General features: G+C 41.3%; 2 protein-coding genes across 15 annotated transcripts in view; one reads left to right on the forward strand and one right to left on the reverse strand.

Annotated features, from left to right (window-relative positions):
• The window catches only part of LOC134210873 (high affinity cAMP-specific and IBMX-insensitive 3',5'-cyclic phosphodiesterase 8), a 630,844-nt gene extending 621,168 nt beyond the window's left edge, over positions 1–9,676 (forward strand). For all 14 annotated transcript variants that reach the window (XM_062687262.1, XM_062687263.1, XM_062687274.1 and 11 more), the window contains one exon: positions 27–9,676. In XM_062687262.1, the coding sequence (XP_062543246.1) occupies positions 27–187 (161 nt within the window). In that variant the 3' untranslated portion in view covers positions 188–9,676. The remainder of the gene's footprint in view (positions 1–26) is intronic.
• A 6,086-nt stretch (positions 9,677–15,762) lies between these two features.
• Positions 15,763–17,150, reverse strand: LOC134210876 (protein lethal(2)essential for life). Its single transcript, XM_062687276.1, has 4 exons — positions 17,014–17,150; positions 16,541–16,641; positions 16,147–16,439; positions 15,763–16,073 (listed from the first exon to the last, which is right to left on the reverse strand). The coding sequence occupies exons 2-4, from the start codon at positions 16,639–16,641 to the stop codon at positions 15,889–15,891; spliced, it is 579 nt and encodes a 192-aa protein (XP_062543260.1). The 5' UTR covers positions 17,014–17,150; the 3' UTR covers positions 15,763–15,888.
• Positions 17,151–22,336: the final 5,186 nt, after the last annotated feature.

Genomic DNA, 22,336 nt, shown 5'->3' on the forward strand with positions numbered 1-22,336 from the left:
AACTTACATCGTTTTCCACTTCTTAGGTTTTATCGAAATGCCCGAAATTGTCCGTTACATGGAGCACAACTACTCTAAGTGGAAGCTGTTCGAAGAGCAAGGTATCAACACGCTAAGCGACATCAAACGTAAGCAGCTCACGCTCAACAGCGAAGCGACCGGTTCGTCTTCGGTGGAAGAGCTGTAGTAAGGCCACCCCAAACATCTTCTGTTGGTTTGGAGAAAATATCCCCGCTCCGGTTTTAGGCAAGGCATTTTTCGAAGAACAGAGTTACAAGCTAACAATTGATACCGCTGGAAGTGAATAGACATGTATTTGGTAGGAATTTTGGACGAAATAGGATACAATCGTGCGTTGTACGCACGGTTGCACGATCGTCGTTTTAGTCTCATTTTGTATTAATCAGATAGTTGTTGATCGGTGGACGCTGTTGTATGCTAGAAAAATTAAAATTTGTGTTATGACTGTAAACCAAAAGCCAACCGAATATTGGAGTTTATTTTGAACGAAATCAAATACGAACTCATGTAGGTAAATGTTGTACCAATATAATATTTCAAAGTGAAGCGAACACGTTGAAATATTTGACTGTTGAGTCCATAAAGTCAGTAGGCTTCCCATATTGATTCATTCTATGAACCAAAATACACACATAAATCGAGGAGATAATTAAAACACAATTCCCATTCAGCTTCAAGGAGCATTTGATGTTGTGGATCATGACAATCATGTAGGTATAGGTGTTCGGTTGCACGAATCGCTTTTATTGGTCTTCCTTAGAAATCAGTGCATCAACAAATCAGTAAACTCTACGGCTACAATAAAACAATATACAAAGTTGTTTGATTTACCAACTAACCCGTTCCCCTCTCAGTATTTGATTACAACTAATGATTACCTTTCTTGTTGATTATTCCAAACCCGCCACTTTGTGTTGACTTAAACTTATATTATGATGAAAATTTCGCATCACAAATCTTAACCATTTTAACTTCTTGGAAGACAGGCAGAGGAGGTGAATAGTCATATTGATCACAAAAGCATAACTGTATCATATAGATAGCAAATCAAGCAAAAATGGCGGCAGCATAGAAGAAGAAGCAGTGGTAGGTATAATCAGAGTCTATTATATATAGAGCTACGCAAAGAGTGAAGCCAAATCTACCTTTTGAACTGTCAAACCGTCTACCTATTCGCGAAGTCGAAGCAAATTCTGCTCTTACCTCTTATGGGAAATCCCATTGCTATCTGTCAGAGTTTGAGTGAAACATGGCCACCATCTCCTCCTCTCTGTTGCTCTACTGTAAAAACCCTTAAAGAACTGTCATTGTTTGTGTGAAGAATTTTGCTTCGAATTCGCGAATCGGGCAAAGTAAACAAATGCTTGTTGGTGAGGCGGAAGTATTGTTATCGCCTATTAATTATTATGGCGATTAATTTACAATGTTATGAAAACTCATATGTGAATATGTCAGGGTTCGGATTTCTCACTCACTCACGCGACAACAGATCGCTCCACCATCCATTTTATCCGGATAAATTACAGTGCGATAAACTCCGGCACAAGCGATGGTGCGAAAAATTGTTATCCCTCTTCCCATGTTTCGTGAAAATCAAATGCTGCTTACTTTGCTTCTCCGAACTGATTGCATACGACGATGCGCCACGATAAGTAGTAGGTTCAAGACAGCAGTTTTTCTATTTGCTTTCAATCGGTTCGTGTGGTGGCGTGGTTATAGTGGGCGCTCTATACATTTTAAAATTGTTTTGGGTTCGAATCCCGTCGCGGACCTACATTTTTGTGAATATGCTTTTAAAACTTATCTGGAGAAGTGGCGAGATGGAGAATTTGGAGGCCCAAAATTAAATTATCCGGCAAGCCGCCGCTCGCGAGTTTATCGCCCATCTTTCTATCCGGATAAAATATTGTGTGAGAACACTTGCTCAAAGGAGAATATGGAAAAATTGCACTCCGCTGTTGGGATCAATCCTGGGTTTTTATTCATATGAGTGAGAATTCCGAAGCCTGGAATATGTACGTTATGTGGAAGATATTAATTTGGAAAATGTATTGGAGGTAACCACTTTCCCTTCGATGGGACTCGAACCCATGACCCTACAGTACGCTAGACTGGTGCTTTAACCAACTAAGCTACGAAGGACCTCCGTCGGCCTTCGCAACCTAGCGGCTACTGAACGAGCTCGAGATTCCCAAATTGGACGCATAGTCAAATCACTCGCAATCCATTTCTCAAGCCAATACTTCCACATGTGTATTGTACACGTCCACATTAGAGGAGCGTGAGTATTTAGAATGTCTGGCGGCTATACACATTCTTCATCAGCAACGGTACTGATCAAGTGAGGTTGTGTAAGCTATTTGCCAGTCGGTCGTCAAGCTCAGACCCGACCGCATTGCGTAGGCAAGAGCACGCAACTCAAGTTCAGTTCAATCAAAGGTAATTGCCTATTTCCGGGGATTAAACCACCCGACTTGGACGTTAATTTACAATGTTATGAAAACTCATATGTGAATATGTACGTTATGTGGAAGATATTAATTTGGAAAATGTATTGGAGGTAACCAATTTCCCTTCGATGGGACTCGAACCCATGACCCTACAGTACGCTAGACTGGTGCTTTAACCAACTAAGCTACGAAGGACCTCCGTCGGCCTTCGCAACCTAGCGGCTACTGAACGAGCTCGAGATTCCCAAATTGGACGCATAGCATAGTCAAATCACTCGCAATCCATTTCTCAAGCCAATACTTCCACATGTGTATTGTACACGTCCACATTAGAGGAGCGTGAGTATTTAGAATGTCTGGCGGCTATACACATTCTTCATCAGCAACGGTACTGATCAAGTGAGGTTGTGTAAGCTATTTGCCAGTCGGTCGTCAAGCTCAGACCTGACCGCATTGCGTAGGCAAGAGCACGCAACTCAAGTTCAGTTCAATCAAAGGTAATTGCCTATTTCCGGGGATTAAACCACCCGACTTGGACGTTAATTTACAATGTTATGAAAACTCATATGTGAATATGTACGTTATGTGGAAGATATTAATTTGGAAAATGTATTGGAGGTAACCACTTTCCCTTCGATGGGACTCGAACCCATGACCCTACAGTACGCTAGACTGGTGCTTTAACCAACTAAGCTACGAAGGACCTCCGTCGGCCTTCGCAACCTAGCGGCTACTGAACGCATTGTTACGGTAAAGCATCGATAAAAAGAAACAAGCTCGAAACACGTCTGATTTGTTCTATGCCAGGCTGTCAACGTTCTCTGCCAGCCACCAAGTACTTAGTTTTCACAGAGTTTATGATTAGTCCTATTCCTTCAGTCTCCCGTTTAAAAGGCACGAAAGTCTCTACCACTGCTCTGTGGTGTACACCAATGTCAAAGTAATCCGCAAAACCAAGGAGCATGTAACACTTGATGATGATGGTTCCGTTTCTTTGCACATCAAATCTTCGAATTGCATGTTAATTGACAGAGTTACAATAAATCTTAGTTCACCGAAAAAAATCGATCCTAATGATTTTGTCCATCCCTTGTAATGTGGGAAGTGAACGCAAATGGAGGGACAAAAGTACTGTAATCCGGGAGAAGATTGATAATTTTTTAATTGTTTTTTTAAATAATTCCTCCGTAAAGTGAAATCATGTCTTTTTTCATATTTTTGAACCGAGTACTGCTACATGTAGAACAAATAAGACTGTTGTTCTTGATTATTTGATAATTTTAAACTTGTATTAAGAATCTTTTTAGTCGAGTTTTCTGATTTTTTAATTAGGGGTAACTTTGGTCATCAAACGTTTCAATCATTATTATTATTTATTCTGACTAAGGCCGAAGTGGCCTGTGCGGTATATAAGAGTCTTCTCCATTCGGCTTGGTCCATGGCTACACGTCGCCTACCACGCAGTCTACGGAGGGTCCACAAGTCATCTTTCACCTGATCGATCCACCTTGCCCGCTGCGCACCTCGCCTTCTTGTGCCCGTCGGATCGTTGTCGAGAACCATTTTCACCGGGTTACTGTCCGACATTCTGGCTACGTGCCCAACCCACCGTAGTCGTCCGATTTTCGCGGTGTGAACGATGGATGGTTCTCACAGCAGCTCATGCAACTCGTGGTTCAATCATTAAATGATTGAAATGACGTTTTCAAAAACGCCTTAAGGTAGGCAATTATAGTTGGAATACCTTAGAGGCGATTCAAATATGACGTCCACTAATTTTTTAGATTTCCAGACCCCCCCTCCCTTACCCCCTCTATCAAGCTTTTTTGTATACCTAGTATATGTACTGTCACAAAATATTAGACCCCTCCCCCTTAAAACATGCGACGTCATTTTTGAACGACCCCTTACGCTGAGGCGATGTGCATCGATTGTTTCGAGAAAGGCACCGCTAGTGGAATTATCTGTGTTTTCAACAATAAAAATGCTTTTTGGCAGCTTGCTGTGAGTTCAAAAATAATTGTTGATTTTATTTTTCAAATTTCGGCGAAAAATAAATGCAAATTCATCCGAAAACTACTTCATTCAGAAGTCAAGAATAAGATACCTAACTCACTATAAGTACTTGTAATAACAGAAAATTAGCATTACCATTAGCATTGAGCAATTCGCACAAATTTGTAGGTGGTACAAGACTGGATTATTGTATGAGAGTAGCATCACTTTCATCCGTTACCACAGATATTGATTTGGGACTAATCACTATCTCTTACATGGAAGCAATGCACCCAATAGTCCAGATCTGTCCTGGCCACGTCCTTGCGAATGCTGAGGAAGGGGAAGGATGGTTAGTCGGACACCTACTTAAGAAAGATGCAGGGAACTCTACGACCCTCATAGATGCCACGGGAGGTATTGGAATTGTTAGTGTGGAAGGTTATAACAGTAGGAATCGTGTTGGTAGAACGTGAAACACAGAAAGAGTGATGATAGAAATACAAAGTAAGAAAGGGGCGAGCCTGGAATTGAACCCACGACCTCCTGCTTATAAGGCAGAAGCCGCAGCCACTAGACCAGCGGGCTCGTCAGTACTTGTAATAACAGAAAATAATAATTTATTCATTTCTGGAGAATTGTTAAACTGAATAATGTTATACCGGTGATCAAAGTTCGGATTACGGTATATGGATCGATTCAGGACTTGTGGAAATAAATGGAGTAGATGCTACAGGAGGAATCAAATCCACCGGAAATTCTACCAGTTGACTTCCTGATCTGGTTTTAATAGCCGTGGACAGAGTATAAATTTATTTTTATTTTGTCAGATTTTGTTTAGTTTGATTTTGTTATGATTTTTGTTGTAATGTTTTCGTACCAAAATGGATTCCAAGAACTTATTTCTTAACACGTGATTGATCTGATAATATTTCATAATGCGTTTGTGCACAACACTAATGGTATTTTGTAAAATTTGGAACAGGCTTCGTAAACTTCTAAGAAGAAGGGGTTCAGAAAAATCTAATAGTCCACTAGGGAGAGCAGGGTTTGAAAATTTGGTCTACGCGGTTTATGGACAGATTCTGTCCTTATAACTATTTTTTCTATGCGCAACAAACTCTAAAGTTGGCCTTGTGATCAAAGACGTAGGATTGCCAATCCGGGGATAGCGAGTTCGATCCTCGTTCTGATCTAGGATGTTTTCTATTGGGAAATATTCTTGACTCCCTAGGCATAGTGTATCCATTCCCACACAAGTTTCGAGAATTCCAAGAGTATGTTAAAATGTATTTTTCTTATGGTAGTCAGACAACAATATTGACTCAACTCTCGTATATATTTGTTTCCACCATGCTTTTCAGCTGTCACTGTCAAATAATACATTAGACAACAAAAATAGTCATGATCGTTTTTACTTTCATACGCGTTTTTACTTTCATGGGTGCCTGAAAAGAATCCGCACTTAATGCAGTTGAATCTAATATGTTACACAGCGAAGATTGCAACTACAAAGAGTCATGATATCCGCTCAATTTTCAAGAAACGAAACGTCTGAATAAATTTGAAATTAGGGTCATAACGTCAAGAAATATGAAAACGTAACATATAGAAGTGAAGGGCAGGATAGACTGGCCCAGCTTATTATGGGGAGAAAAAAATGTAGTCGAATTCCACGGGGCTTTTGACTGATTTATTAGGAGCTGAATTGTGTATTTTTACCCTTCTTACATCCAATAAATAATATTTTATATTGAAATCGATAAAAAATTATGACTAGCGTTTCCTTAGCGACCAATGTTTGCTTTATGCTTATTTCGCTTTTTATGGATATACGACTTTCTCACTTGTGTCTTGGTGCTGCTTGAATTATTTTATTTGTAAAAATAATAAATATTAATTTCATAAAACTTTTTTTTCCCCTTTTACTATTACCATAATCGCATACCTATCAACTCAGATCAAAGAACTAGATATAAAATGTGTATGTTACAAGATAGAGCCCCTTCAAGATCTCAATAGTTTGCTATCTGATTGAGCTCTCTTAACTATAAGCGGAAGCTAAAATATTGACATGAAATGATTTTTTTTAATCGGATATTGGATCCTGCTGATATCTCTGAAATCCGAAAAAAAATTACCAACTAAAGATTCGAACTTTTTTTCGAGCATAAAATTTCGTTTATTTGTTATCCAATTAAAGTTCATGTTTATGCATAGAAATTGTAATATGCAGTGCACCCTTAACCTTTCAAAGGTGTAAGAAGGGTTCCATTCACTGTAGGTGGATTAAGTCGGGTTTTTTATTTACTGATCGAATCGTATTAGCTGAAAACTATATAAAAGTTTATTTAATCATCATACAATTTTCTGTGAAATTTTTCTGTAGCATACCATCTGCACACGGCCCTCCTTAACCGTGTGGTAAGATGCGCGGCTACAAAGCAAGACCATGCTGAGGGTGGCCGGGTTCGATTCCCGGTGCCGGTCTAGATAATTTTCGGCTTGGAAATTGTCTCGACTTCCCTGGGCATAAAAGTATCATCGTGCTAGCCTCATGATATACGAATGCAGAAATGGTAACTTGGCTTAGAAACCTCGCGGTTAATAACTGTGGAAGTGCTTAATGAACACTAAGCTGCAAGGCGGCAATGTCCCAGTGGGGGATGTAATGCCAACGAAGAAGAAGAAGATACCATCTGCTGTTTTTGCAATTCTGAGCTCATTCGAGCAATCAGAAACAATTTCCATTTCGAATGAGTGACGGAGGTGTATTTTACTATATATTTTGGCTGAAATCTCAATACAAACTACAAACCAATTGCGCCAGCTTATGCCGCTTGATGGGAAATGTCAAAAAAAATGTCATGGAATTGCTATTACTAATTTCCTAATAACTTTTTTCAAAAGTAATTTACAGTTTGGATTTTTTGATTAACATGTAGTACTTAAAGGGTCCTAGAACTTTGTCGAACATACCCCTAGAACTTTGTCGTTTTCTAAATACAACGTGTGAGCCTTGAGAGCGAAATTTAAAAAAAAAAATGTCACGGAATGTCATGACATTAATGTCATTTGACATTAATGTCATTTGACACTAATTCGGCTCTCACGCCGCCAAAATCATATTTAGATTAATTACCTGTTAGAAAATATTTTCGAGCCCTTTAAGGGCTACATGTTTATATATAGGGACCCTCCTTAGCCGTGCGGTAAGACGCGCGGCTACAAAGCAAGACCATGCTGAGGGTGGTTGGATTCGATTCCCGGTGCCGGTCTAGGCAATTTTCGGATTGAAAATTGTCTCGACTTCCCTGGGCATAAAAGTATAATCGTGTTAGCGAGGCGGCTTTGTCCCAGTGTGGGGATGTAATGCCAATAAGAAGAAGAAGAAGTTTATATGGAAAACATAATTGTAAATGACTTGTGAAAAAAGTTATTAGCAAACTAGTCTCATGACATCGAAATGACATGCACATGACAAGCGATTGAGCTGAAATTTTGAGAGATTGATTTTCTCACCCAAAAACACAATCCTGAGGGGTGCCCCGTGGAATTCGACAACTTTTTGTTTCGTGGGCCAATCTAGGCATGAGTCATGTCTCTGTGAATGCTGAGAGTAAAGAAATTTTAACTACGGAGAAGCTTTGCCTCAATACCCTGGTAGATGTTATGTAGATGTCTTGAACACAGGCGGTTTATTAGAAAATTCAAATTATATTATATTCACGTTTTTGTGAATTCATTTTTTGCATATAATTACGAAGGTATCGGACAGAAGTCATAATATTTAATATTTGTCCGACGACGACACTCTGAAGCAAAACTAGGTAAATGATGAAGAGGATGATCGAAATGTTTGGTCACCCTCTAAGCTATTGTGTCTAAAAATGTCTTCTCTTCAGACATATGTTTCTATAATTCAATTTGTCATTATTTTAACATGGCATTTAATTATCCTAGATTTTTCAAAACAAAACATCCACACATCTAAGCACCTAAATGATTGTGACTTTCTTAATATGAACGTGTATATGTTGCAAACATAAAAGATTGTTAAGAAAATGTCTCATTGTTGGTTAGACAAATCAACTTGAACGATATAATTAGTTTAGTGTTTTGAAGAGATACCCAACAGTACTCAAGCAGGAATGTACTAAGTGGCTTATGAAAATACAGATTGGAGACGGAACATATATGTTATGTTGCATACCTTTAGACCCGGAATAAATCCGCAGAAATCTTTTATACATAAAACGAATGATTTACATAAATACGTATTCGACTTATACGAACGATTTTGTAGAGTTCAACAAACCAAAACCGTTATCATTCTCACTAATCGATTAGCTAGGTATAGGCCTATTATCTATGCATTTCGACGCGGACGAAATTTGAATAAGATGGTCTAAACACTGTTCTGTGATCACAATCATCTATATGACAAAATAATCGGAATACACAAAAAATATGAGCACAACTATAGTTGCGAACTGTCTTCATACCTATTACTTATATTACATCTTTGACGAATTATTGATCACAGTTATATCACTTATATTACCGAGCGTTCTAGTGGAAGTGAAGGGTGTATCATTAGGCGCAAAGACTAGCATAAGTTTTAATAGGATTTAAATAACTGTCGTCGATATGCTGGCCATATCATTTTACAATAATTATTCATAAGAATAAAAATGTTGAATGCGGCACAGTGGGCACGCTAGAGAGAGTTGATTCAATGTTGAAAAATGTAACAAAAATTCAAATATGTATGGAAAAACATTAGCTGACTCCAACTGAAATTTAAGGCTTGTTAAGTGAAGAACTGAACGATTGTATCAAATCGAATGTAAGGAAATAATTGAAAAAATAGGTTACATATTGGTAATAAATTAACACCCAATGAATGAGAGCCGGTAATAATAAAGTGCAATCATAATGGTTTACAGCTCACGAGCATTTTAGGTACGACTGGAATCAATTTAAACGCCTAAGTACTAGTAAAACTATTTACACTAATGTAGATGAAACTTTACATGCGCAACATATTACCGTGTAATACGGGCTACAGTGGTACATGTTTACAACAATCAGACTTTATTTGTACTGTGGAAAACGTAATCCTGATACAACAGATATATGACACTCAATGCATGTAAAATGTTGATTACTAAACATTTAAATAAACGATGAATGGGAATGTGAAATTAGTTATTGTCTCAATCACGTCTAATCCGAACTCCGAGTTTGCTGAGCAAATTAAGGTGATCGCGTTCGAATCCGATATTAAAACTGCATAGCGCTTTAAGGGGCACATAGCACCAAAAGTAAACGATAGGCAACAGCGAAAAGAAGTTTTGCCAAATAACAAATCTCAAAGCCACAGGCAGCGTGGTACATTCTCCTCTTCGTACCGTTACCACAATTAGCAACGATCATCCTTTTGGGCATTTGCTGCGAGCGGCAGTTCGTCAAGATGTGACCCACCAAATAATTACGAGCCCGTCGCTGCTAAAGCACGAAGAATGTCACCAAATAAGTTGTCAATCGCCAAGCAGGAGTTCCAAACCCTGATGGATCTTGGCATCTGCCGCCATTCGAGCAGTAGCTGGGCTAGCCCGCTACATTGCGTTCCGAAGAAGTCTGGACAGTTGCGCTTCGTGGGAGACTACCGCAAGCTGAACCATGCGACAGTGCGACAGTGCTTCATATACATGATCTGCTAAACGGTCTACACGGTAAGTCAATATTCAGCACTATAGATCTGGAACGTGCGTATCATCAGATACCGGTGGAAGAGAAAGACATACCTAAAACGGCCGTTATAACCCCATTTGGCCTTTTCGAATTTACTAGGATGCAGTTTGGTCTGGCTTTTCGACGATCTTGATTTTGTTGTCGTCTTTATCGACTAATTGAAATTTTGTTTTATTTGTGAAAATTTTGTATTTATTTATTGCTCATACCCTGATTTCTTTATTGGCAATTTCCTAATTGTTTATGGAAAATTTCTATTTTTTATGGACATTTTATTTTGCTGCCGTATATTCAAAAGTACCTTTATTATGTGATTTAGCGTAATGGCGTCTTCGAGACATTTTATCAGTAAGTCGATGCGCTTCTTTGGAGGTATTCAGCCTTATGATTATTCCCCCTAAAAGTGGGATGAAAAATTTATTTTTTCCACTTTACAACAAGGAAAGTATACGTCTTTGCGAGAGTTGTTGCAAAAGTTCTCCTTAAAAACTTTGTCGTAGACACCAAGTTCGTAATTTCATTACTTTTGGAGAATTATTGATTTTATGCCAACACGTTTCGAACATGATCGATGTACAAGCATACAAGCATATGGAGACGCATGGTGCATTAGTTCATCAACTCCTTGTGATGGGTGATTGATTTCTCCCTTGCATAGTAGGAAATGGTTTTTGATGAAACATTTCTTACACTCGCTTACAACTCTATAGTTCAGGTATTAATTTAAAGTTCATTACTTGTGCTTTGTTATGCGTATGAGTTTGACTGCCACAATTTGCCCGTTGTCAAGTAGCAATTAAATCAAACATGACTAAAAATCCAATAAAACCCTAATCAAATAGGCGAATTCGAGAAGGATCCAGTGATAGAGTGCGCTGCGAGTGTTTGGGAGAAAAGTCATACTCAAACACAAAAATACAAAGTCGTCATTTCAAATAGCTCAAATTAAATCACAATAGCTGAAAATAATTTGATTATTTACATTCAAAATCAAATTTTCTCCATTAAATTTTCTTCACTTTTTGGTATATGGTCACATGTTTTCGACTGGCAATGGCTTTTCACAGTCTTTAAGCAGCTGTTGAAGACGAATACCACCCAAATAAGCCGCGAATTAAAAATCCGGGAATCCATAACCAAGATAGTGCGATGGAGGCACTGCAAGAGATGTGCTATTTAATAGGAAACATCATATGCAAGCACCCACCGGATGAAAGCTCATCCCAAAGAAAACAAAATTTTCTTCCAATTTGCGACTATTTCAGCTTTCATAAATGGTTGGATTAACCAGAAAACACGAAAATCGTACTACCTCCATATGCTGCCAATGCACTTTTTTGGCTTTCGTGGTTCTTGTGACGACCACCAGATGTCGAAATGATCGATGAGCTTTACTCAAATTCGCCTATTAGGTAAATTTGCTCTAAATCAGCCAACTTAAGAGCTACAGAAATAGCTTTTTAAGCAAAATTTATTGGAATAAGCTAAGATACAATTTCGTAGAACATAACATGTCAGTATTCCGAGAAATATTTTTTTTATGGGCCACCCTTTTTGTTGGTAGCACCATAATGATGGCCTTACCATTTCGAATAATTTTGTTGAACAACAGTTTTTTTTTTCTAAAAAATATAGTTTTGGCGTAAAATGCATCTTACGCGTAAATTTGTATCCTGGACCATAGTGCACTGAATTCCAACAAAACTGGTGTAACTTAAAATATGAAAATTGTTGGATACAACAATTTAAAAATTTCATTTTAAAAATTCAAATGTATTGCCTTTCTTCGACTGGACTCGACTTGAGTGGTTAATGCATCTTTAAGTAATGCCTATTAAATGGCGATAAAATGCTTTGAAGTGTTTCATGCAAATTTAAACGGTACTGACAAATGGTCCGATTACCTTATTCACCGTTGATAATCGAAAGCTTTAATAAAACTGGCAAACTGGTGGTGAGTTTCCGAGTCGATGGTTATATATATTAAAAATTTATTATAAGATAAAGGCGTCTTTAACGTTTTGTATTTTTTTTTAATTTTACGCCATCTATCCGAGCCTTCCCCTTCACATCAGATTAGGCTTGAACTAATTACAAGCAGTCCTTGCTCTTGTTAATAATTATTCCCTCTTGTTTACACGAACATGCTCAGCATATGTAGAACTTTTTTATAAATATTAAAACTACACTTTTGCTTCGACCGCGGTCATTGCTCTCATTGCTCGAATCAGTGCACAAAAGTAGAGCGCAAGGACCAACAACACCAGACAACGGTCGAAACAAGACGTAACGGGTTTGTAAAGAATTGGAATTTTGCTTCAATTTGCTTAAATTGCTGGAGAGTTTCCGATTCGATTGATTATAAAATCTCGAAAATCCATCAAAAGGTAAAGGAGTTATTGGCGTTTGAAATCTCTCCTAATTTCGTGACGGTCTCAAATTTGAAAATTTTCATTTACACCCTGTAGGGGAAGGGGAGGCAATATGCCCTAGCTAAGCAAACACTGCTTTATTGTCTTATTTGTAATGCTCATTTCATTTATTTAGTTTACATCTAAACAGATATCAACAATTTGACGCCACAATACACGGTTCGAGGCCGCATCTCTCCATCCTCGGAAACGCCCCACGCTCGCCAAGTCGTTTTGCACCTGGTCTGCCCATCTCGCTCGCTGCGCTCCACGCCGTCTCGTACCTGCCGGATCTGAAGCGAACACCATCTTTGCAGGGTTGCTGTCCGGCATTCTTGCAACATGTCCTGCCCATCGTACCCTTCCGGCTTTAGCTACCTTCTGGATACTGGGTTCGCCGTAGAGTTGGGCGAGCTCATGGTTCATTCTTCGCCGCCACACACCGTCTTCTTGCACACCGCCAAAGATGGTACTAAGCACCCGTCTCTCGAATACTCCGAGTGCTTGCAAGTCCTCCTCGAGCATTGTCCATGTTTCATGTCCGTAGAGGACAACCGGTCTTAAAAGCGTCTTGTACATGACACATTTGGTGCGGTGGCGAATCTTTTTCGACCGCAGTTTCTTCTGGAGCCCGTAGTAGGCCCGACTACCACAGATGATGCGCCTGCGTATTTCACGACTAACGTTGTTGTCAGCCGTTAGCAAGGATCCGAGGTAGACGAATTCCTCGACCACCTCGAAGGTATCCCCGTCTATCGTAACACTGCTTCCCAGGCGGGCCCTGTCGCGCTCGGTTCCGCCCACAAGCATGTACTTTGTCTTTGACGCATTCACCACCAGTCCAACTTTTGTTGCTTCACGTTTCAGGCGGGTGTACAGTTCTGCCACCTTTGCAAATGTTCGGCCGACAATGTCCATGTCATCCGCGAAGCAAATAAATTGTCTGGATCTGTTGAAAATCGTACCCCGGCTGTTACACCCGGCTCTCCGCATGACACCTTCTAGCGCAATGTTTTGCACACCATCCACCGTTGCTTTGATCAGTCTGGTAAGCTTCCCAGGGAAGCTGTTCTCGTCCATAATTTTCCATAGCTCTACGCGGTCTATACTGTCGTATGCCGCCTTGAAATCAACGGACAGATGGTGTGTTGGGACTTGGTATTCACGGCATTTTTGAAGGATTTGTCGTACAGTAAAGATCTAGTCCGTTGTCAAGCGGCCGTCAACGAAGCCGGCTTGATAACTTCCCACGAACTCGTTCACTAATGGTGACAGACGACAGAAGATGATCTGGGATATCACTTTGTATGCGGCATTAAGGATGGTGATCGCTCGAAAGTTCTCACACTCCAATTTGTCGCCTTTCTTGTAGATGGGGCATATAACCCCTTCCTTCCACTCATCCGGTAGCTGTTCGGTTTCCCAGATTCTGACTATCAGTTTGTGCAGCAAGTGGCCAGCTTTTCCGGGGCCATCTTGATGAGCTCAGCTCCGATACCATCCTTACCAGCTGCTTTATTGGTCTTTAGCTGTTGAATGGCATCCTTAACTTCCCTCAAGGTGGGGGCTGGTTGGCTTCCATCGTCCGCTGAACTGACGTAGTCATCTCCTCCGCTGCCTTGACTTTCACTGCCTGTACTCTCAGCGCCATTCAGATGTTCCTCGTAGTGCCTCGTAGTTGAGAACGGCACAGCTGCTCCATCTCCTCGCACTCCGCTTCTTCCAGGCGGCGTTTCTTCTCCTGAAAAAGGCGGGTCTGCTGACTCCGCTTCCGTCTATAACGTTCCACGTTCTGCCGGGTACCTTGCTGTAATTGTAACGTATTTGTAACGCTATTCATGGGTATTTTTACATTATGCATCAGTTAAACAAGATAGCTAGTTGATGCCAATTAAAAATTGTCAAAAATCTCAATCATATTGATAATATTCACATTTAAAAAAAAGTGGTGAGATTTTGTTGCCGGAAAACTCGTGAGGCAGAACGCCTTTTAGCAGGGCAGCTCCTAGTGAACAAAGCACCACGCGTCGGCGAATCAGCATTCTGGTATGGATAGTGGGTGGAGACGCAAGTACATTGTAAGCTAGTGCCACTAGGGCGTTTTGTCCGCCAAAATGTTAGATGTTTCTTCAAAATGTGGAAATTTTCGGTTTTCCCGACCTTCCCATACACTATTTTAAAACTTTTTTCGCCTAACCTACATAATTTTAGATTTAGTTTTGTTACGGACATCTTAATGACGGTAAATATGAGGGAAACCACAAAAGGCGTTTTGCCTCTTGAGGGGGGGGGGGGGGTTTTGGGGCCTCTTCCCCTATCCGGTTGGCGCACCTTCCACACAAGAGAGAGGGAGCGACGATGGTGATAAGGAAAGCCAACCCCAGAAGTGAAATGATAGCTCGTACGTACAGCCGCGCGTGAAATCTAGGAACGAAATAAAGTTTTATTAAATAGTAATATTCGTGCCCTTTTTTTATTTTCCGCTTCCGGTCATGTCCGTCCACCACACGTTCACAAACCTTGAAAAAATCCGGAAATACAACTTTTAGACTCGTTATCTGTTCATTTATTTCAAAGCAGAGTACGATTCAGTGAAACAAATAGCTGCGGCAGATAATGGAGATAATGTTTGTACATGGTTTTCAGACGAAACTTATTAAGCTGATACGTGCATCGCTTGATAGCACGAAATCAAGTATTCAACTTACAGGCAAACCTCATTTTTGACCTGCAATTAATTAAAACAGGGTGATGCGCTTTCGAATTTTCAGTTCAATAGATAGAGGTATGGCACTATCATCACACCGTAGCATATGATCTTAGGATTTCTTCGTTTGTGTTGCTGACAAAACATGTCGAATTTCTTTTGTTTTGTTTCTCCATTGTCGCTTATTTTGCATGCGCATCGATGAAATGTTGATTCACTGGTCCCCACATTGGGTTAACAACTTAATATCTAAACATCCAAAAATTGATCATATGGTTGTCAATAAAAAAATGGATCCCTTATATTAACAATAACTACGAGGTTGGTAACGAACTGTATACCCAGCGATAACTTTCTGTTGTGAGCATGAATGCATGAACGTGTTCTTTCCATTTCTTAGAAAAACAGAAACTCATATTGTAAAAATCGAAAAAAAAATGTATTCAAATGCACGACTATCTAAATTAAAACAAAAAGCTGCTAATACTTTCGATACAATTAAATTAAGTATTTGTTGTTTACTTTGGCCGCTCCCCAGCAGCTACCTTTACTGTGCTTGTTCAATTTTCACTTCCGATTGCTGCTGCTGTTTTTCCTTTGCCGGTTGCCCAGTCTGCTGGATGGGTACACTTCGTTCTGGATTTGAAGCTGGAAGTGACTTCTTCGGTGCCGTTACGGTCAGTACTCCGTCGGACGAGAGTGTTGATACGATGTCGTTGGGGTCATGACCACCTGTTAAATGCGGACATAACAGATAAAATGGTGAGGAAATTTCACTTTCCTAATGCTTACGAACAAAACATACTTGGCAACATATATCTACGGGTGAAATGGCGGGACACGTATCCATGCTCGTCCTGTTTTTCCTCGTGCTTTCCTTCGACAACGATGTACTTCTCAGTGGTTTTGACTGTAATTTCTTCGGGCGTAAATTGCTGCACGTCCAGAATGATCTGATATTTGTCTTTATCTATGTTTAGAGTCGAACCAGAGTCCTGTCGTTGGAGAGCAGTATTGCGCCACGGGCGATAGTACCCAGATCGTAATAATGGAGAAGCTGGGGTGCGAGTTGAAAGCGACGAAAATAAGTCATCGGCACTGTTAAAGAAAATGAAATGAAAAATATTAACTTGACCCCTTCAAATATACCAATCGATGTACACCAATATTTAAATTTATTCCATGGGCGATAAACTTACCGCAATCCTGTGCCAAAATGTTGATCCAGTAACCGTGACGAACGCAGCGGCGAATCAAAATCATCCCACCAGTCACGGAACATCATTGGAACCAAAGACATCTGAAACAGAAACGCAACGTTACCTTTGTGCACCTTTAGGAGTTCTATTATTAGCTATGCCGAGGGCAAATGATTGACTCATAGGTATGGAGAACACACGGGAAATTTCTAGAGTTTTTACTTCCTCACAGGTAATCATCGCAACCCACGCGTTTCACATTTTCCGAAACAGCAAGCTTCTAAAAGTAAGTTACTGGCCATGAGTCACCACTCTTAATTTCGAAATCTTCTTGCATTTCACACATCGTTTTTCATTGCTTCCCCACTGATATGCGTTTTTACATTTCATAATGACACCGTTCATTCACACTAACCAAAATGTCTTAGCTAATTGCCATTTAAACCTAATTAAAATTCCATTCTATTTTTTACCTTTCAGGAAATGTATCGTATATTAATCCAAAATAATTGAAACCAAGCTTAGGCTATGTGCTAAGTTCTACGAACGAATATTGAAATCAAACTGCGTCCCACCAACTAGCAAGGTTCGGCTTTTATAAGCATTCCGCTCTGAGTTATCCTCTGTGGAAATTCTCCCGCATTTTTCTCAGTGATCTCACGCAGATTTTCCTCTGTGGAAAGTTCGAAAACATATTCGAACGGAGATAGTCTCTTTCGAGTCCTTTGAGACAACATTCATAAACTAAAGTCTATGATGACACAAACGGCCAACGACTTAGTTTACATACAAACGGTGTTTACATATTATTTTTAAATTGAGTGAGGAACGTTCGTTACGTGTCTGCTAAAAATAGTATGCCCCATTTGGAAGAAAAGCCGGAGGGAAACACCGCAGTCAATGAAATATCTCGAGATGTGAGGAAATGCAATAGAATTAGGGAAATCATAAACAGGCGCGATGATTCAATTTAATATTACGTGACGCGGCCCAAAGGATGAGGTATTCAAAGCGGTATGTGGAAGCGAACACCAAAATCTATTCATGAAAACCAGTTTTCAAGTATCTTATCTTGGAATGAAATAAATTGGAAACTAACTTGTAAAGTTAGAACAACATCTACGCAGCTAGAAGTTGAACATTTGAATAGAACAACACATTTCATATGTAATTAAGATTCTGAGATTGTCGCTATATTTCATAGAAAAGCTTTGAAAATAATATATTAATTTACCAATAAGCGCTCTTTCAACTATTGCTGTAATGGTAAAACCTATCATCATAAAGCTAATTGAATCCTTTGAATATCTGGGGGCCAGCACCTTCCCTGCCCTCCCCTTTATAAACGTGTTAGCCTTTATATATCGTGTTAGCCTCATGATAGACGAATGCAAAAATGGTAACTTGGCTTAGAAACCTCGCAGTTAATAACTGTGGGTTTTTTTTTCTAAAATTACGTAACGCTATATTTGGCGATTTTGGACCCACACCCTCCCCCTCGTAACACTTTTTGTATGAAAGGTTTAATTTTTTTGTATGAATCGTAACACTCGGCTTGACCCCCTACAGCGTTGCGTAATTTGTGAAAGGCCCCGTGGAAGTGATTAATGAACACTAAGCTGCGAGGCGGTTCTGTCACAGTGTGGGATGTAATGCCAATAAGAAGAAGAAGAAGAAGAAGAAGAAAAATACAGCTTTATGTATTATAACTAAATGTATGATGAGAAGCAGTGTAGTTTCCTTGTAGTTTCAGTTACCCTTGTTGAAACAACACAATATCATCGTTATTCTGTTGGTATCACTTAATGTCGCAAGTCGACCGCGAGAGATGCGGCATCAGCAGCCAGTGGGCACAAGTGACGCGTCCAGAGCAGTCATACCAATTTGGAGCGCAAATAGCGAATTATAATTCTAGCACCACGCTCGCCAAGTCGTTTATATCTGGTCTGCCCACCTCGCTCGCTGCGCTCCACGCCTTCTCGTACTTGCCGGATCGGAAGCGAACATCATCTTTGCAGGGTTGCTGTCCGGCATTCTTGCAATATGCCCTGCTCATTGTACCTTTCCGGCTTTAGCTATCTTCTGGATATTGAGTTCGCCGTAGAGCTGGGCGAGCTCGTGGTTCATTCTTCGCCACCACACACCGTCTTCTTATTATTATTATTATTTATTCAGACTAAGGCCGAAGTGGCCTGTGCGGTATATAAGAGTATTCTCCATTCGGCTCGGTCCATGGCTACACGTTGCCAACCACGCAGTCTACGGAGGGTCCGCAAGTCTTCCACCTGATCTATCCACCTTGCCCGCTGCGCACCTCGCCTTCTTGTGCCCGTCGGATCGTTGTCGAGAACCATTTTCACCGGGTTACTGTCCGACATTCTGGCTACGTGCCCGGCCCACCGCAGTCGTCCGATTTTCGCGGTGTGAACGATGGATGGTTCTCCCAACAGCTGATGCAACTCGTGGTTCATTCGCCTCCTCCACGTACCGTCCGCCATCTGCACCCCACCATAGATGGTACGCAGCACTTTCCTTTTGAAACCTCCAAGTGCGCGTAGGTCCTCCACGAGCATCGTCCAGGTCTCGTGTCCGTAGAGGACTACCGGTCTAATGAGCGTTTTGTAGATTGTCAGTTTGGTACGGCGGCGAACTCTATTCGATCGGAGCGTTTTGCGGAGTCCAAAGTACTTACGATTTCCAGCCACTATGCGTCTCCGAATTTCTCTGCTGGTGTCATTTTCGGCGGTCACCAGTGAGCCCAAGTACACAAATTCTTCTACCACCTCGATTTCATCACCACCGATGCAAACTCGCGGTGGGTGGCTCACATTGTCTTCTCTTGAACCTCTTCCTATCATGTACTTCGTCTTCGACGTGTTGATGACTAGTCCGATCCGCTTAGCTTCCCTCTTCCAGTCTAATGTAGGCTTCCTCAATCTTCTCAAAGTTACGTGCCATAATATCTATGTCGTCGGCGAAGCCAAATAGATGGACGGACCTGTACCTGAAGCCAAATAGCTGGACTAAAATTGTACCACTCGTGTTAATCCCTGCTCTTCGTATTACCCCTGCCAAAGCGACATGAATAGCAGACACGAAAAGACCATCACCTTGCCGACACCCTCTGCGGGCTTCGAAGAGACTCGAAAATGCCCTAAAACTCGAACTATTGTGCACATCACCTGATCCATCGTCGCTTTGATCAACCGTGTCAAGGTTTATCCGAGAAAACCGTGTTCGTACATTAGGCTGCCGGTTATAGCCTGGTCCCGATCCCGATTGTGTCATATGCGGCTTTGAAAGTCGATGAAATTATGGTGTTTGGGCACGTTGTATTCGCAGGGCATTTCTGCAGTATCTTATGGCGAATGGCGAACACCTGGTCCCGTGGTGGAGTGTTCCCCATAAAACCAGCCTGAGTACTGCCCCACGAACTCCTTTTGAGTTGGTGCAAAAGTAGTCGACGACATAAAATTTGGGAGAGTACCTTGTAGGCGGCGTCTCAGCAATGTGATTGCGCGGTAGTGGCTACAATCCAGCTTATCGCCCTTTTTGTAGATGGGACACACTACACCTTCCATCCACTCCTGCGGCAAAACTTCCTCCTCCCAATTCTTGGTAATGACCGTCTTCTTGCACAACGCCAAAGATGGTCCTAAGCACCAGTTTTTCGAATACTCCGAGTGCTTGCAAGTCCTCCTCGGCCATTGTCCGTGTGTCATGTCTGTAGAGGACTACCGCTTTTATCAGCGTCTTGTACATGACACATTTGGTGCGGTGGTAAATCTGTTTCTTCTAGAGCCCGTAGTAGGCCCGAATTCCACAGATGATGCCCCTTCGTATTTCTCGACTAACATTGTTATCAGCTCTTGGCAAGGATCCAAGGTAGACGAATTCATCCTCCACCTCGATGGTATCCCCGTCTATCGTAACACTGCTTCCCATGCAGGGTTTGAACTTGTCATTTCATTATCATTTAGTATTCAGCCAATAGCTTATTCCTGAGGCGGAATTCCGGAAAGAAGTGTTGTATGGCGGACTTCTTGCGCTGATTCACCTCTACAACTTTGTCCTATTCGTACATTGCTCTATGTCTAATATTAACAGCGTGAAACGTTAGGATCCTCAATATACTAAAATGATAATAAATGTTATTATCATTTGAAGTATGCACTAAATGGGGAATCAGCGCTAAGTCACGCCATACACAACATTTATTCGAAATTCCAGCCTCTGGAATGAGTTATTGGCTGAATACTAAATGGTGAAGTGAAATAGATGGTTCAATCCCTGTTCCCATGTAGACCCTGTCGCGCACGGTTCCGCCTACAAGCATGTACTTTGTCTTCGATGTATTCGGCAAGACCAGTCCCTTCTTAGCCTGTATTATTGAACAACAGGCACTGAAAAGTCCCTCACCTTGTCTTACTAATTCCTGCCTTGAGATCTTCACATTGCCGAGTTTTGCATAACACCATCCACCGTTGTTTTGATCAGTCTAGTAAGCTTCCCAGTAAGCTGTTCTCGTCCATGATTTTCTATAGCTCTACGCTTGGTCTACACTGTCGTATGCCGCCTTGAAATCAACGAACATTGATGGTGCGTTTGGGACCTGGTATATGCACGGCATTTTTGAAGGATTTGCCGTACAGTAAAAGATCTGGTCCGTTGTTCGAAGCGGCCCGTCAATGAAGCCCGGTTTGATAACTTCCCACGAACTTCATTCACTAATGGTGAAAGATAACGGAAGATGATCTGGGATATCCACTTTGTAGAGCGTCGTTAAGGATGGCGATCGGCTTGAAAGTTCTTTGCACACTTCAGGTTGTCGCCCTTTCTTGTGGATAAAGGCGGGCATATGAGCCCTTTCCTTCCACTCCTCCGGCAGCTGTTCAGTTTCCCAAATTCTAACTATCCAGGTTTGTGCAGGCAAGGGGCCAGCTTTTCCGGGCCCATCTTGATGACCTCAGCTCCGATACTATCTTTACCAGCTGGTTTATTGGTTTTTGATTGGATGGCATCCTAAATTTCCCTCAAAGTGGGGGCTTTATGGCTTCCATCGTCCGCTGAACTGCCGTAGTTGTCTTCTTCGTTGCTTTGACTTTTCACTGGCTGTGTACTCCTGCGCCATTTAAATGTTCCCTCGTAGTGCTGCTTCCACCTTTCGATCACCACACGTTCGTCTTGCGTGTTTCTTGAGAGCGGCACAGCTGTTCCGTCTCCTCAGACTTCGTTTCTTCCAGGCGGAGTTTCTTCTCCTGAAAAAGGCGGGTTTGCTGTCTCCGCTTCCGTCTATAACGATCCACGTTCTGCCGGGTACCTTGCTGTAGCGCGACCACCCATGCTGCGTCCTTCTCCTCCAGAATCTGTCTGTACTCTTCGTGGAACCAATCGTTACGTCGACTTCGTCTCACATACCCGACGTTATTCTCCGTTGCGTCGTTACATGGCTGCTTTAACACCTGTATTACGGGTAAGTACAGTCTTATATAAGGAGGCCCATCGAGCCCACCCTCTTCCGGCAACGCTGGCGCTGCCTCGACCAGGCTTGACAATACTCCTCACACTCGCTAAAGTCAAATTAAATCATCACAGCGAAATGCTGCCTTCGCATCCCCTCTTACAATTGAGTGGAAGCGTGAAAATGCAGAGGTGTTGTCGTGCTCCGAAGCCCTACTGCTTCCCGCGAAATACATCACAAAACTGAATGCTCACTTTGTTAAACTGTCACCTCTCGCATCTAGTACTCATGACTATATAGTATATATAGTATATACCCTCTTATTCAGTCAATAT

Source organism: Armigeres subalbatus, chromosome 2, assembly GCF_024139115.2.
Source record: "Armigeres subalbatus isolate Guangzhou_Male chromosome 2, GZ_Asu_2, whole genome shotgun sequence".
Classification (NCBI taxonomy): domain Eukaryota; kingdom Metazoa; phylum Arthropoda; class Insecta; order Diptera; family Culicidae; genus Armigeres; species Armigeres subalbatus.

Excerpts from the sequence above, each read along its gene's own strand:
- LOC134210876 (XM_062687276.1), bottom strand. The coding sequence starts at position 16,641 with ATGTCTTTGGTTCCAATGATGTTCCGTGACTGGTGGGATGATTTTGAT. Across the intron at positions 16,440-16,540 it reads CATTTTGGCACAGGATTGCG|TGCCGATGACTTATTTTCGT; the intron begins GTAAGTTTATCG and ends TTTCTTTAACAG. Across the intron at positions 16,074-16,146 it reads CCGTAGATATATGTTGCCAA|GTGGTCATGACCCCAACGAC; the intron begins GTATGTTTTGTT and ends CGCATTTAACAG.